The 15,962-nt window shown below is 42.3% G+C and overlaps 1 protein-coding gene across 1 annotated transcript; it reads left to right on the top strand.

The window, feature by feature from the left end:
• The first annotated feature begins 1,528 nt into the window (after nt 1-1,528).
• On the top strand, nt 1,529-14,005 carry CRNKL1 (crooked neck pre-mRNA splicing factor 1). The gene is made up of 14 exons (XM_054062496.1): nt 1,529-1,669; nt 2,337-2,489; nt 3,680-3,771; nt 3,885-4,043; nt 4,373-4,539; nt 5,033-5,211; nt 5,857-6,027; nt 6,710-6,902; nt 7,641-7,699; nt 8,828-8,908; nt 11,330-11,569; nt 11,967-12,068; nt 12,644-12,892; nt 13,750-14,005. The coding sequence occupies exons 1-14, from the start codon at nt 1,622-1,624 to the stop codon at nt 13,915-13,917; spliced, it is 2,061 nt and encodes a 686-aa protein (XP_053918471.1). The 5' UTR covers nt 1,529-1,621; the 3' UTR covers nt 13,918-14,005.
• Nucleotides 14,006-15,962: the final 1,957 nt, after the last annotated feature.

Here is a 15,962-nt window from a genome sequence, read left to right as displayed (position 1 = left end):
CACATGAACCATTCCAACCCTCAAAAGGCATAGGGAATGAGGCCAGACCCAAATTCTAAAGCTCAAGTGACACGAAGGAAGGGATCTAGTGGTCCAAGAGCCAGGATAAGCTCTGTCACCTGACAGGGGCGAGAGCAGCACAGGCAGTTAGGGTGGGACAGGAGCTTAACACCCATATTGGTAATGCCTCCGGGACCACACATGGGCAGCATGGTCCCTGCTATGCTGTGATGGATGCACTAATTACTCTGATGGCTCTGCATCTATCCATCCCTCCATCCCACCCATCCATCTCAACTGTCCATCCGTTTCACCCATCCATTCATTCCCCCCTCCAGTCTTCCATTCTTCCCTCCATTTATCCCTCCCTTCTTCCCTCCTTCCTTCCCTTCTTCCATCTCTTCTTTCTTCCATCCCTCCATTCCTTATTCTCTCCCTCCCTCTGTCCCATCCATCCAACTAGCCCTTCCCTCTATCCCTCCCTCTTTCCATCCTTCCTTCTCGCTTTCCCTCCCTCCTTCCATCCTTCCCTCCTCCCCTCCCTCACTGCATCCCTTCCTCCCTCCTTCCCTCCCTCCATCCCTCCCTTCCTCCTTCTATCCCTTCCTCCTTCTTTTCATCCCTCCCTCCTTCCTTCTTTCCATCATTTCCCTCTTCCATCACTCCCTCCATCTTTTTGTCCCTCCTTCCTTCTTTCCATAGATCCCTCCTTCCATCCTTCCTCCTTCCTCCTTTCCATCCCTCTTTTTCCATCCTTCCTTCCATCCCTTCTTCCTTCCATTCCTCCCTCCTTCCTTCTTTCCATCCCTCTTTTTCCATGCTTCCTTCCATCCTTTCTTCCTTCCATTCCTCCCTCCTTCCTTCTTTCCATCCCTTTTTCCATGCTTCCTTCCATCCTTTCTTCCTTCCATTCCTCCCTCCCTCCTTGCATCCACCCCTCCTTCCTTCCATTACTTCCTCCTTCCTTGTCATCTCTTCTTCCTTCCTTCCCTCCATCCCTCCCGCTCTCCTCCCACTCTCCCTTCTTCCTTCTACTCCCCCGCCCTCCTTCCTCCACCCCTCTCATTCATTCCATCCCACCCTCCTTCCTTTTCATCTCTCCCTCCTTCAGTCTTTCTATAGCTCCCTCCTTCCACCCCTCCCTTCTTCCTTCTACCCCCATTCCTTCCCTCCCTTCCTCCCTCCATGCCTCCTGCTCTCCTTCCATCCCTCCCTCCGTCCTCCTTTCCACCCTCTCTCCTTCTATCCCTCTCTCCTTCCTTCTTTCCATTTCTCTCTCCCACTTTTTGTCCTTCCTTCCTTCCTCTTCTCCCTCTCTCCTTCCATCCCTCCCTCCCCGGCACCCCCCGCCAGGTCCTCCCTGCCGCGAGGTGGCGCCGTCTGCGCGCCGCGGGTGGCGGTGCGGGGCCGCGGGCGCTCCGGGCACTCACCTGCTTCCCTCTGCGGCGGGCTGCGAGGGAGAAGGTCTTTTCCCCGGCGCTGCCAGAGGCAGAGACGGACGGACGGACCGGCCACCCCGCCTCGGCGTCGGGACGCGCTGCCGTTTCCCCGGCAACGGCGGAGGCGGTGCTGCGCGGGGTGAGAGGTGAGCGGGGCGGGGCCTGGTGGCGGCGGCGGCAAGATGGCGTCTACGGCGGCGGGGAAGCAGCGCATCCCCAAAGTGGCCAAGGTGGGGCGGGGAGAGGGGGCTCGGGTGGAGGGAACGGTTTTAAGGTGAACGAGAGGAGATTTAGGTTAGCTCCCGAGACCTCCCCCGGAGCCCTGCGTGCAGCCCTGGAGTCCTCAGCGCAGGAAGGACAGGGAGCTGTTGAAGAGAGCCCAGAGAAGGCCGCGAAGATAATCCAGGGTGTGGAGCACTTCCCGTGGGAGTACAGACCAAGAGAGTTCGCGTTGTTCAGCCTGGAGAAGAGAAGGCTCTGGAGTGACCTTAGAGCAGCCTTCCAGTGCTGAAGGGGGCTGCTGGAAGGCTGGGGGGGTAGGAGAGGGGACTCCTGATCAGGGATTGAGGAGGAGCAGTTTTAAACTGAAAGAGGTAAGATTTAGATGAGATCTTGGGAAGAAGTATTTTCCTGCGAGGGTGGTGAGGCACTGATACAGGTTGCCCAGAGAAGTCATGGCTGCCCCATCCCTGGAGGTGTTCGGGGCCAGGTTAGATAACGCTTTGAGCAAAATGATCCAGTGGGAGGTGTCCCTGCCCATGGCAGGATGGTTGAAACTGTATGATCTTTAAGGTCCCTTCCAACCTGAACCACTCTATGATTTATCAGTGGATGTGTGTGTGTGTTCATTTACGTATTGGACAGGGAAAACGTGGCTCAAGCCTTCTTATTTTATAGGTGAAAAATAAAGCACCTGCAGAAGTTCAGATCACAGCAGAACAGCTTTTGAGAGAAGCAAAAGAGAGAGAACTTGAACTTCTACCACCACCACCGCAACAGAAGATCACAGATGTTGAAGAGCTAAATGACTATAAACTCCGGAAAAGGAAGGTAAAGGGAAAAAAATGTAATCAGGATGCTTATATAAAGCACTGAAATGTTAGTGTTCTTAAAAACTTAAAAAAAATATAGTCTATATTACTTGTGAATTTTGCAATTCATAAAAAACTCTAATGTTACCATAGAAACACTTTCATGCAAAAATTGTAAGTTAAATATATGTTGTTTAACACAGGATTTGGTGATACACAGTGTATTACTTTTGACTTTGTTCAATATATTGAGAACATTGCAAAGATAATTACATGCACGGTTTTCAAGCAGTTTCTTCATCACTACTAATTCCTGGCCAATCAGCATGACGGAATGTTAGCAAGTTTTACAGTAATACTGGTATTTTTCCACATCAGCTGTTTAAAAACAGAGTGTGTGTTTGCAAGTTGTATTTCTGTTTTGTGCAATTGAGATGTTACTTGACACTCTTTAGCACATTACTTTTTACACTAATCATGGTCATGTTTGATGTTTGTCTTGAAACTTGACCATTTTACGTGTGACACTTCAGATTTAATTTTTTCTTCTTTGTTTGGAGGAATTGCTTTTCTTGTGCAAACTTATCTACAATTTCGTTCTGCTTTTTCCTGCCTTCTATCTGTTAAACCATGTTTAACCGCATATTAAGTGCCAATAGAACTGATCCTAATGAGAGCAAACCAAAAGACTGAGGATGCCTTCAGCATTGCAGCGAGTAGTGAAATTTGTCTAGCGCATTTGATTCCAGCATTTTAAATCCAGAGAATAAGAACAAGGCACCTTAATTTACTGAAAAAGTTAGAGACACATACAGGTCAAAATGAATAAACTTGTTCTGGTGCATCCATGTATGTTCCGAGTTGTCTGCAATAACTGGGTTTCATCTATCCAGATAACATTGCTACTGAAACATTAAGCAGGAGATTAAAAAAAAAAAGTAAGATTTTAGCACTGCGAGTTATTATTCCATCAGTATTTCAGGTTACAGGAACTTGAGTTTAGTCCTTTTTTTGTGTGATGATCTATACTACTGGCTTCTCTGTTATGCAGTTTTTAGGAAGTGTTGTATCGAGTATGATTGGTTACTACATCAGCATGGCTGTAAGACATTATTATTATTGCAATAAATTTCAAATCTATAAGCCATTTACAACAACATAGGTCTGCACAGAGAGATTTCTTACTTACAGAAGTAATTTTCTCCTCAGACTTTTGAAGATAACATAAGGAAAAACAGGACTGTTATCAGTAACTGGATAAAGTACGCACAATGGGAGGAAAGCCTAAAAGAAATACACAGGTAATTATGATGCAGCTGCAGATATCTCTTATAAACCGTTTAAGCCACATGTTGACAAACGCCATCAAAGTCATGAAGGCATTTTACATGTGCAACTTCTCTTTGCTTTCCAGAGCCCGTTCCATCTACGAGCGTGCTTTAGATGTAGACTACAGAAATGTCACACTCTGGCTGAAATATGCAGAAATGGAAATGAAGAACCGCCAGGTTAATCATGCCCGAAACATCTGGGATCGAGCCATTACCACCCTCCCCAGGGTGAACCAGTTCTGGTACGTTTGCAGAGAATGGAGCATTGCTTCTACCCCCAAAGACTACAGATTCTTTTTCTATTTTGGCATTATTTAAAATTGCCTCATTTTCCTGTTTCTTTGAGGAAGGCTTAAGTTTTGTACTTCTCAAGTGGAAAGAATATTTGGGAGAGAAGGACGTTTGTGTGCCTGCACACTGCCAATCGCAGCAGTATCTGTAGGCATTTCTGGGGTGCAGGTGGGGAATAGGTGAAGAAACCTCAGTAATGCTCTTAGTAAGCACTCTAAAAATCCTTGTAATGTATGTATTTGCTACAGTATTGTAAAAAAACTTGGTCTTGTTTTCTAAGGTATAAATATACCTACATGGAAGAGATGTTGGGGAATGTTGCTGGATCACGGCAGGTGTTTGAACGCTGGATGGAGTGGCAACCAGAGGAGCAAGCTTGGCATTCCTACATTAACTTTGAGCTGAGATACAAGGAGGTGGACAGGGCACGTAGCATTTACGAGAGATATATCCTTTTTAGTGCATTGCAACGTCTGGCCAAGTTTAGGCCTGCTTTCTTCATTTCTTTCTTATCCATCTGTCTCCAGCTATGCCCCTGTCCTCCTTTTTTCTGTGGTATGCTGGGAGTAAGCCACCATGCTGAGAGCCAGCAGTATGTGTTAGAAGCATATTTAGTATATGCCGCAGCATTCAGTTAAGTGCACGTACGTCCTGCCACAACAATGTATATTTAACAGCACTCATCAGATTTTTCCTCCTTAATCTCCTCCCTGACCCCTGTGCCTGCTTCTTTTTTATCCCCTTTTTGAATTTTCTTTACCTTCTCAGTAAGGCAGAAAGCCTTTTTGTGTATAGAGCTGTTTTGTCTCCACAGTTGTTTTTTTTTGCATATGCCATCCTTGGGAGTTATTTCATATGGTCCATGACCCTATAGGCACTGAGATGAATGCAGTTTGAAATGTGCAATTCAATCACAGCTGTTTCTTTAACATACTTCTACTTGTTATTGTTCATCCTGATGTTAAGAACTGGATCAAGTATGCTCGGTTTGAAGAGAAGCACAGTTATTTTGCTCACGCCAGGAAAGTATATGAGAGGGCAGTGGAGTTCTTTGGAGAAGAACATATGGATGAGCATTTGTATGTGGCTTTTGCAAAATTTGAGGAGAACCAGAAAGAAGTAAGACCTTCTTGATTTTGCATCAGACTAATAGCAACCACCCCCACAAGATTTCTTCTCGACTATCAAACTCAAGGCCACCTAACATGCACTGTAATATTTGTTTTTCGGCTGCGTATGAGGCAATTGTAATTGTATCTGAGTTAATTGCTTAGCTTCTGTTTGACTTTTGATGACATCAAGGAAGTATTTTCTGAGAAAGGTGGGCACCAAATCTGCTAAGCCTGATAATACTGTCATAAGATCAAATACATATTCACAGAATTAAAAGTTTGGGAGGTTGGAGGCCTGACTGATAAAAAACTGAATTAACCATGTTTTACCCAGTCTCTTTAAAGTGCCTAGATCATTAAAGAATTGAAAACATTCCATGAACCCAAACCCACAGCCTCGTAAAAATACTTTTAATATTCCAAACCTGTAACGTAATTAGATGGTGAGTTTTGATATTTACAGAATTATTTGGATTTTTTCAAGGTTTACTCTTCAGGGAGCTGTTTTATCCCTGTCCTAAAGCAGTCATTTACGTTGAGATCCTCTGTCATTCTGTATTCTGTTGAATATTGCCAAAAGCTCACAGAAATTGTGGGGGAAGGCAAAAGCTGCTTTGTAAACGTTACTTGAAGTGATATTTAATATTTTCAGTTCGAAAGAGTAAGGGTGATCTACAAGTACGCCTTGGACAGAATTCCAAAACAGGACGCCCAAAATCTCTTCAAGAATTATACCATCTTTGAGAAGAAGTTTGGAGACAGAAGAGGAATTGAAGACATCATTGTCAGTAAGAGGAGATTCCAATATGAAGAGGAAGTGAAGGTAGGTCTCACAAATATACTCTGTACTCGCTGTAAATCCAGCTGCTGTTTAAGATACATGAGTGTCTTACGATATGAAGGCTGCGTTTTACATTACCCTTGATTCTCAGTCCACAAAAATGCCAAGAGAACGCTGTTGTTCTTGGAGGTGGGATTGTGTCCATGGGGGAGAGAATGGTGCTCGCATTCACTGCATTTTTGTTTATGCATTGTAACGTAGATCATGGAGCCAGAGCTTTAGACTGAACTCAGAGCTTGGTACCCTTCACAGTCATCTTAAGTGATAATGGAGTTCAGCTTGTAACTTACTTCTTCGTGTCTGTTACGCAGTAACTGTTACAGGACACCTCACCTGTGTGTAAATGCCATTTTGTGAGAAAGCAGGTGTGCCACACCTGTCTACTATTCACTGAATTGGAGAATACTGCATATTTCATTATTTCCTCTTCTCACAGTTCAGCTTGCTTGCACTTAGGGAATATTTGTAGGTAAAGAAATAAATGCACTTTAAACAAAAAGCTCTTGCTCAAGTGTACCTGAGGGCTGAAAATTTTCGTTAATAGTCCAGTGATCTATTTTAAAGGAGAAATTCTGAACAAAAAAATGTAAGCAAAGGAACAGCATCTGTTATTTGTAGTTACTGAAGTAACTTTCTCTCTTCCCTGCTCCCATCTTTTGGGAAGGCAAATCCACACAACTACGATGCATGGTTTGACTACCTGAGGTTAGTTGAAAGTGACGCAGATGCTGAGACTGTCCGAGAAGTCTATGAAAGAGCCATTGCCAATGTTCCTCCAATTCAAGAGAAAAGACACTGGAAAAGATACATCTATCTGTGGATTAACTATGCTTTATATGAAGAGCTGGAGGCAAAGGGAAGTAGTGAAGTTTCTTTCTCTTTCCTGACTTTTCCTTATGTTTGATAGCTACGGATATTTTATTAAAAAAATTGAGAACTAAAAATAGCATGTCTTACTTGTTTTGTGTGACAAGCTACAGGATTTGCTACTTAAGTATAGGTTTGTTTTCCCTTCATTTTTGACTTCTGTGCATAGGGAAATTTTGGTTTCACTCCAATTAATCCAGAAACACGCCGATAATAAAAGCAGAAGTTGGTCTTTCTAGCCCTATCTGAGTTGCCTGTTCCAGGCTGGTATCTGGACATGTTAAATTTTTTTATATTTAACAAAACTATTTGTGAAGTTGTTCTGTGAAGCCATGAAATTCTTGCTACAGTGGCCATTTGAGGCTAAGTATTTCTTCTGTTATCAGTCATGTAACATTATAGCTGCTCTTTATTTCATAAAGTTACAGTGCACTATAGCTTATTGGTGTCTGTTTAATGTCAAAAAGTTTTTTTTTATTTCCCCCAAGTTGTTCTGTTGTCTACTTCTTAGTGTTGAATCTTGTTTTAGAAAGATGACTCCTACCGATTCTTGAAAGCTATCATGTTGGAATTGCGCATGCTAAGTAGATAAATATGTTTATATCTTAAGTATACATGATTCTAAGCAATTTAAATACTGGTCTGCAGTTTTGGAATCATAGCATGATTCAAAATGTAGTGGAATCTCAGTAGTGAACAAAGTGTTTAGTTTTGACTGTTCTTACAGGATGCAGAGCGAACCAGACAAGTGTACCAGGCATGTATCGAGCTCATTCCCCACAAAAAGGTATGGTTTCTGCACTCAGTCTTGGATTAAAATCCTCAATATAAGATTCTTTAATTTTCTTTCCCCCTCAAGATTTGGGTGTGTAAGCAGCTCCAAATGGCTTCTAGCATGTTCATGAATAGTCTGCTCAGTGCTTGAAATATTCCGTCTAGTCTGTTATGATGTTCATTTTCCAAAATGGAATGGTTTTTACAAGCTAAAGTGCTGGATGACTGTAATTTGCATCATCAATGGGAAGTAACAGGCCACACACTGATGTCAGATTTCCTCATGACACAATGTGAGGGTTTCCCCACTTACTTTTAAATGATTAAGTACAAGAAGCTGAGATAACACATAGTCAGAGGATAGCCCAGTACTATTAAGTAACAAGAAAGAACCCTTTCCTGTTTTTTACTTGGGGCTTTTCCCCCCTACCTCGGGTTGGTCCTTTTATAACTGCCCTCAGCTTCATTACTTGTAGTCTCCACAGAAGACTTGGTGTTGTGTTTATGTGACGTCACTGCCTTTTATACCAACTGTTTCTAATTGTCTGCATGATCCCAGCTGAGGGGAGGTGCATTTGATAAACCATCTTTCAGCTTTCTATTCCCCATTACAGCTGGTCTTCAAGACTGATGTTTTGGGTTTGTGGTTTTTTTATCAAGTGAGTTTTAACCAAAATATCCATGTGGACAATCTCTTAAACACATAAATATTGCCTTGGAATATCAAGAAATCTTAGTTCATATACTTCCTTTTCTCGTTTGTTATTAATTGTGTCATCTGTGTATCAGCTGTGTAGATTAGGATTAAGCTGTAATTATTAGGAGTTGATTAGCCATCAACTGATTCAGTAGTAACTGATACTTTGGTTCATTGACTAATCGATTGGTACTCTCTTTGTTTGAAAAGACTGCTCTTCTGGCCCTTTTGCTTTCTTTCATCTGTGGTGGAATATATTGTATTGTTCTAGAGGGTTGTTTCAGGGTATGAACTTCCAACTTTTCAGCAGGAAAACACTGAGGTCAAATGCAATTTACTGCAGTACCGGTAACTTCTTGTATAGACAGTGTGGTTCTTTTTTTAAAAAATGTATTATTTACTAAGCTTCCAACCCAGCCATTACATTGTTCTCTTTCTTTCTAGTTCACATTTGCCAAAATATGGCTGCTGTATGCACAATTTGAAATACGCCAGAAAAATCTTCCACTTGCCAGAAGAGCTTTGGTAAGCTTTTGTTAATTCCGTAATTGACTTTACTAATTAATCGTAGCAAGGGAATGGCATTAAAAGATCTTAAATTGTCTTTATAAATTGCTGGTTTAATCCACTTAAATAAAGCATGCGACAAGCCTTCAGGGGCCAGTATTTACTGTCATGTATGATTTAAAAGAAACGTAGGTTGATGTGATGAATCGGCCACAGGCAGAAATGGATGTACTGGCTTTCTGGTTTCAGCTGACGGAACACATCTGAATACAAGAGTACCCAAATCAGCTTAGTGCACTTGGAAATCTTTAACTGCTGCCGATTTGTTTAAATGATACTTGTACTAACAGTAGGGTTTTTTTTAAAAGCATTTTAAATAAATAGATGTTTTTCACTCTCAGAAATTAAGACTTGCTGAATAGAGTGTTTGAGTCCCAGCAATAAGGTTGCTGATAGAAGTAGTCATGGGGACTTTGGGCAGGCTTAGGAGCTTCTGTGTGGAGTTCAGTATGTGGATGTCAGCATGTCAGAGAACGATGTGCATTTTGGCAGCAAAACCTTCTGAAATTAAAAACTTCCTTTCCTTTCAATTCATGTTTTATGAATAAACTCTGTGATAGCATTAGGAATGTTGAGAGAAAGTTAATGTTGGTGATAGTCGAGGTCGTTTGACTTTAAGAAAGAAACTATTGGGATTTCCGCCAAACCCATGGCAAGCAGTGATAAGAGCATGAATGTGAATGGCCCCCTGTAGCTGACACTGGACCAAATCTACCCTCAACGTGCTAGTAAAGCTTTGTCTCTTGAGCTGGACTCTTGCCCATGACCAGAAAAAAAGAATGGAGATTATTATTATTGTCTCCCTGCAGAAGAGGACAACTGTCTGTCGTGAAGCTGCTCTTCTACCTTGGCTTAAGATACCATCACTCAACGTTAGCGTAGTCACCAGTCAGCACCTTGCTTCTGGCCTTTTTATGGGGATCAGTATTGTAAGAGATTCTGGAAAGGCTGCTTTGCCCTGTCTGGAAAGAAGTATCCTCAGTTTCATTTAGGCTTCTCTTTTGTTGGTCTTTTTCCCTGTTGGTTTAACTTCTTTGACAACCTTTTATTATTTTGTAGTTCCCTTTTTCATATTTTGGGAACCAGATTTTGCTTCTGTGGCCGTTACACTTTTTTGGACTGGCCCTAGGTTTGGCAAGCAGTTTCTTTCTTTCTTTTACAATGAGTTGATTTTGAACCACCTCTTTGGCCAGAAGCCTTGCTCCTGTCCTGGGGTGAGGGCCTCATGCTATCAACATGTGGAAGAGAAGGTCCGGCTCCCAGTGCTGAAGCTCTTGTCAGCATACAGACAGCACCTTGCTCTGCCTTATTTTCACTGGGTGCAGGTGGTACACGGTTTCTTTGTTTTCCCTAAGTCTGAGAGGTGCTGGGACTTGGAGACAGGAGATCAGCTGGAGCCTGTGCTGCTTAAGAAAATAACGAGGGTTGTGTGGGGAAGAACTGAGCATATTTTTAAACAACAAAAGCATTTGTAGAACTGGAGGGTCATAACAGTGACCAAATTGATGTCCCCAAGTGGTGGCTTCTTCCATTTTTAATATGTACTGAGATAATCAATGTGTGGGCAAGTTGTGCCGGAGAGTTGTAGTGAGGGAGTTTGATCTCAACTTAGTTAATTCAGAGTAGCTTGAAGGAACAGAGGCTCAGTGGCTTAATAAATAATAGTTGTCTCCAGAAGCAACTCAAAGAGTGAAGCTCACTATATGCCTGTCTCAGATATGCCCATTCTTAACTCTTGCTTTAAAAGATTCCCAAATTAGAATAATTAACTGCTTTCTCACAGCTTGGCACTGTGGCTTATGATCAGCAGTTTTCTTCACGTGCTGAAGCATATCAAAGAGAAAGTATATTTTAAAACATTATTCTCCATCTGTCCATTATTGGAAGTCAGGAGGCAGGAAGCCTGAAGTGGACAATTCTCTCTGCAATGATGAATAGCAGTGGTGGTCCAGGAGACACTTTCGCTTGCTATAATCTGTTTTCTGAGATACTTGGAAACTGCTTACCCAGAAAACCAGTACAGGATGGTACTGTGCTTTCTTCAGCTTTTGACGCAAGAAAAAGTATTCATTTAATGATCTGGGGTGAGTTTTAACTAATACTTCATGGAGAATCCATGATATGTGGAAGTGTAAGAAGTGAAGGCTTTCTACTTCCGGAGTTTTTGTTGGTGTTTATAGGTGCGTACTCATTTTGCAAACATTGGTTGGATTTCATGCTGGCCCAGAGGAGTCTGAAAACACAAGCTCTGCTCAAAAATAAATTTTAGTTCAAATATTAGAGAGTAAATGGTTGTTTAGAAAATAGAGTGGACTTTTTTCCTTGCAAGGTCTTCAAGTGGTTTTAGTTTTGTTTTGGTTTTTTTTTTTTGCTTAACAGGGCACATCCATAGGTAAATGTCCAAAAAACAAACTGTTTAAAGGTTATATTGAATTGGAATTGCAACTGAGAGAATTTGATCGTTGCCGAAAGCTGTATGAAAAATTCCTAGAGTTCGCACCGGAAAACTGCACATCATGGATTAAATTTGCTGAGCTGGAGACCATTCTTGGTGATATTGATAGAGCCCGTGCAATATATGAGTTGGCTATCAGCCAACCCCGGTTAGACATGCCAGAGGTAAGGAGGTTGATGAACACTTGGCACAATTTTAAGGTATTTATTACACAGCCTGGCTAATTAAAATGTAAATAATCTACCAGCTTGAACAGAACTGCTTAAGGTAGTGGCTTAGCCTGTGTCTAGTTAATTTAGCATCTGTTTCTTAGCAGGACTATAAAAACCATGATAAAACACAAAGGGAGAAACATGCTTATGGGAGTGACCTAAATGGATTATGTGCTCAAGATTTGATATTGCTTAGTTGTAATCCTAGCTTAAGCAGTCAATCAGTACTTGGATCTCAAAAGTTTTTTTAGAGAAATTTTACTTTTATCCATGTTCATCTTTTTTTGTGAGTTGTTCTTTTTATTATCTCTGTGGGCCATGAGCATAAGGAGACACTTCTCTTTTGTAGGTCCTTTGGAAGTCCTACATTGACTTTGAAATTGAGCAAGAAGAGTATGAGAAAACAAGAAACCTTTACCGCAGACTACTTCAGCGGACACAGCATGTTAAGGTATGTTCAAGTACCCAGACATGGAACTGGTCTTGAATCCAGTCCAGGGTGGATGGAGACACCTGACTGCTTTGATTGTGTGGCTTTTTCAAATCAACAGTGAACCTAACTACAGTACCATGTCTATGCCATGGAAAGAGGGAAGAAGTTTCTGAATTACATATAACAACAGGCATATCTTAGAAAAAAGAAGACTTTGCGGAACGCTTGCAAGCAGCCTTCTTCCTGCTGAGTGGCTTTGGAATTCTAGTTGCGAAAACATTACAAGGAAGAAATAGTTGTGATTTTTCCAATGTAATTTTGGTGCTGTCATTTTAACTAAATTCAGACAGATTTATGATTTGATCCGAAACAACCACAAGGAATTTGTCAATATGGGTTACACAAATACTCTGTTTTGCTAAAATAAGGCAAATCTCACACATGAGAACATTGAATTTTTTTCGTATCTGTTTGTGAAAAAGTTTAGACTTGCATTGACATTCGCTTTTTTGACTGCTTTGTTTTTTTTTTAAACTATCACTTAGCTGTCAGAATGGAGGACTCACCTTGGTTTTGATTTGTCTTCACCTCAGGTATGGATCAGCTTTGCACAGTTTGAGCTGTCTGCAGGAAGGGAGGAAAGTTTGTTAAGATGCCGGCAGATTTATGAAGAGGCTAATAAGGCAATGCGCAATTGTGAGGAGAAAGAGGAGAGAGTCATGCTTCTGGAATCCTGGAGAAACTTTGAAGAGGAGTTTGGAACAGACACCACTAAAGAGAGGATAGTTAAACTCATGCCTGAAAAAATAAAGAAAAGGAGGAAACTACAGGCCGAAGATGGGGTAAGAGGAAAAATGGTGCAAGTAGTCACTGTGAAACCTTGGTGGCTTTGCTTTGTGTACCAGACCCCAGTATAAAGTCAGCTATTATGGATGCCTTAACTGCACATCAGTTTTATAGCAGTAATTGAGTAAAATCATTGGCCCGAAATATGGCTCTTCAGCAGCCTAGGGGAGCACCTGAGTCAGATTATGAGAAATACTCCTGCAGCAAAGCTGGAGAGGGGCTCGTTATCAGGGACTTCAGGAATGGGATGGGAGGGGGCATTTCAAGCTGAAAGAGGGGAGATTGAGATGAGATCTTAGGAAGAAATGTTTTCCTGTGAGGGTGGTGAGGCAGTGGCACAGGTTGCCCAGAGAAGTCATGGCTGCCCCATCCCTGGAGGTGTTCAAGGCCAGGCTGGCTGAGACTTTGAGCAACATGATGCAGTGGAAGGTGTCCCTGCCTGTGGCAGGGGGGTTGGAACATCCAGTTCCATCCAGTCTTTAAGGTCCCTTCCAACCCAAACCATTTTATAATTCTGTGAATAATTCTATGAAGTACTCATACCAAATTGTCAAGCTACCATTACTTTAAACTCAAAAGTAAACACACATCGAAACAGCTTTTGGTAGTATTATGCAGAGAGTGTTTCTTAACTTTGGGAAACCATAGCCAGGGTGTTCATCAAATCTACCTGGTCATTATGCACAGCACTAGCAGTCTTACACCCTTTCACCTCGTGGGTTTCATCTGCTATGGGTCGTCTAACAAACATTGGTTTTTAACTTTATCTCACCGTTATTAGAAGCACCTTCTAACAGCTAACATTAACATGCAAATTAAACTTGCTTTTTGGTGGGTTTTTTTTTTTCCCTAGTCTGATGCTGGCTGGGAGGAATACTATGATTATATTTTCCCAGAAGATACTGCCAATCAGCCTAATCTCAAACTGCTTGCCATGGCTAAACTCTGGAAGAAACAGCAACAGGAGAATGAAGCTGCAGAGGTGGATCCAGACAAAGACATTGATGAAAGCCAGTCTTAACACATTGCCTTTCCCCACCCCTTTTCTTGAGTATTGTACAGTATTTTCATTGGTGACAAATAAATGTATTTGAGGAGTTTTACTGTTATTGACTGGAGACATTTTTTGTTTGGGACAAAAGTGCCATGTTGGAGTTGATTCCCTTTAATTGTTGATTTCTAACAAATAAAAGGGAGAGTCGTGGGGCAAATGTGGGAGTCTGCAGCTATTACCAGTGACCTAAGAACTGTGTGACAGCTTTGTTTTTAGCACAAGACCTGCTGTTCTAAGGGTCTTACAAACTATCCCAATAGTTTTTCAGGATACTAACATGCCAAGACAGCAGATCTGCTTCCCTTAACAAGAGGGATCTCTCTAGCCATTGCTAATTGATTTTTCCAGTAATTCTGGAAACATCAATAAAACATTTATTGATCATCAGGATTGCTGAAAGCAATAAACCCTGTTGACTACAACCTGTTAAACTTCCTATCCAAGTAAGCTTTGATCATGGAACACTCTTGATGAGGCACTATAATAGAATTTATGTATTCTGAAACCAGCCCCCAAAAGACAAAGTTGTAGAAATGAGTACCACACAGTCTGTATTTTAATATTTGAATGTCTGGGCTGTGTATTTAGTAGTAAACATTCTCCTGGGAAGTGAAGTAGAAGCAGTGTAAGTAGGCTTCTCAATATTGTATTTCATAGGGAAAAACCATTAAGCTTAAGCTTTCTAATCCATGAGTTCTTGGACGGGAAGGACGCTTTCTCTCTGGGGTGTGGGCTCGTTCTCCCATCCAGGGGAAGTTGATCAGGGTGACCTTGGGTTGGGGACACCTGGGGAGGTCAGAGGTCACTGCTGGAGGGCTTGGAGACCTCATTCACCATAAAAATGTGGATTTTTTTTTTTTTTAATTTTTTTGTTTTTCAAAATGTAAATGTGCCACAATAATAACCAGATCTGTGAGTCAGGCCTTGTACAAAGCTGCTCTTCACAACATTGGGCCATTACTGCTGCTCTGACCACATCTGGCCCTGTCCAGCTGTGGTCACACCAGCTGCTGAGGCATTGGGCTGCCCATTGCATTGGTCAGGCCTGCCTGCAGCTGGAAACAGTTCTTTTCCTGCACAACCTATGGTTGGAAATCGGATCGTCAATGCTTTGCTGTCTCCACCACTGTTGTCATCTTCCCTGGGCTGATGGTTTTGAGCTTCTCCCTTTTGCCTAATATGTGGAAAGGTGACCATGGAAGGATGCACCATAATGCTGCTGGGGAGGCCTGGAAAGGTCAAGCAGGACTTTGTGTCCCTAGGGGGGTGGTCAAGGGCATGGGGTATGGGGCAGGAGGTTTTCCTTGTGATACTGCCAGTGAGGGAAAAGGCTTCAGAGGAAGTAGAAGAGTCTTTCAGGTCAGACCCTGCTTGTGCATCTGGTGCCAATGGGACTGATTAGGTTTCTAACATTAGAGCCCTCATCAGAGAGAGATGGGATCCACCTGACCTAAGAGAGCACAAAGGAGGTCACTCAGGGGCTGGCCACTCTGGGGAGAGGGCTTTAAATTGGGAATGAGGAGGTAGGATGTGGTGAGTGGAGGTGAGGGACCAAGCAGTGAGCTGGGTTGGTGGGGCAGGGCTTGGGATTCTGTGGTTAATGGACCCTGGAATTAGATCAGGAGAATACCTACATCAGGGTAAACAGGTGAGTGCTGAGAGGGCAGCATTAGGTGGGAAGCTCTCACTGTTTTCATAGGAAATCTGTGCGAGTCGATGCCTGTCTGGAGTTTCCGGGGCCAGTCGTGTTTTTGTAATGCTCTGCTCAATGTAGTAAATCTTCTTGTCTTGTTTTGTCCCGCGTTTGTTTGTCTTGTTAACTTGGCTCTCTGACTGGCAATATAAAATTAGTTTACTGTTGAGGACTGTCCTTGTTCACCTGCTGACCAGCATTCTTCTGAGTTAAAAAAAAAGGGATGTCTGCATTTTCAAGCCAGCTATGTAAGTTTATAACTTCTATTTTAAAATCTAACTATTTGGTGGAGGATTTTCTCATAAAGGTAGTGCAATTG

This window comes from Cuculus canorus, chromosome 3 (genome assembly GCF_017976375.1).
Source record: "Cuculus canorus isolate bCucCan1 chromosome 3, bCucCan1.pri, whole genome shotgun sequence".
Taxonomy (NCBI): domain Eukaryota; kingdom Metazoa; phylum Chordata; class Aves; order Cuculiformes; family Cuculidae; genus Cuculus; species Cuculus canorus.
Note: the sequence above shows the minus strand (reverse complement) of the source record. Positions and strands in the feature narration are given on the sequence as shown.

Bases quoted from the DNA above. Each gene is read 5' to 3' on its own strand.
- CRNKL1 (XM_054062496.1), top strand. From the start codon at position 1,622: ATGGCGTCTACGGCGGCGGGGAAGCAGCGCATCCCCAAAGTGGCCAAG. The intron at 3,772-3,884 runs GTAATTATGATG...TTTGCTTTCCAG, and splicing joins AGCCTAAAAGAAATACACAG to AGCCCGTTCCATCTACGAGC. The intron at 5,212-5,856 runs GTAAGACCTTCT...TAATATTTTCAG, and splicing joins TTGAGGAGAACCAGAAAGAA to TTCGAAAGAGTAAGGGTGAT.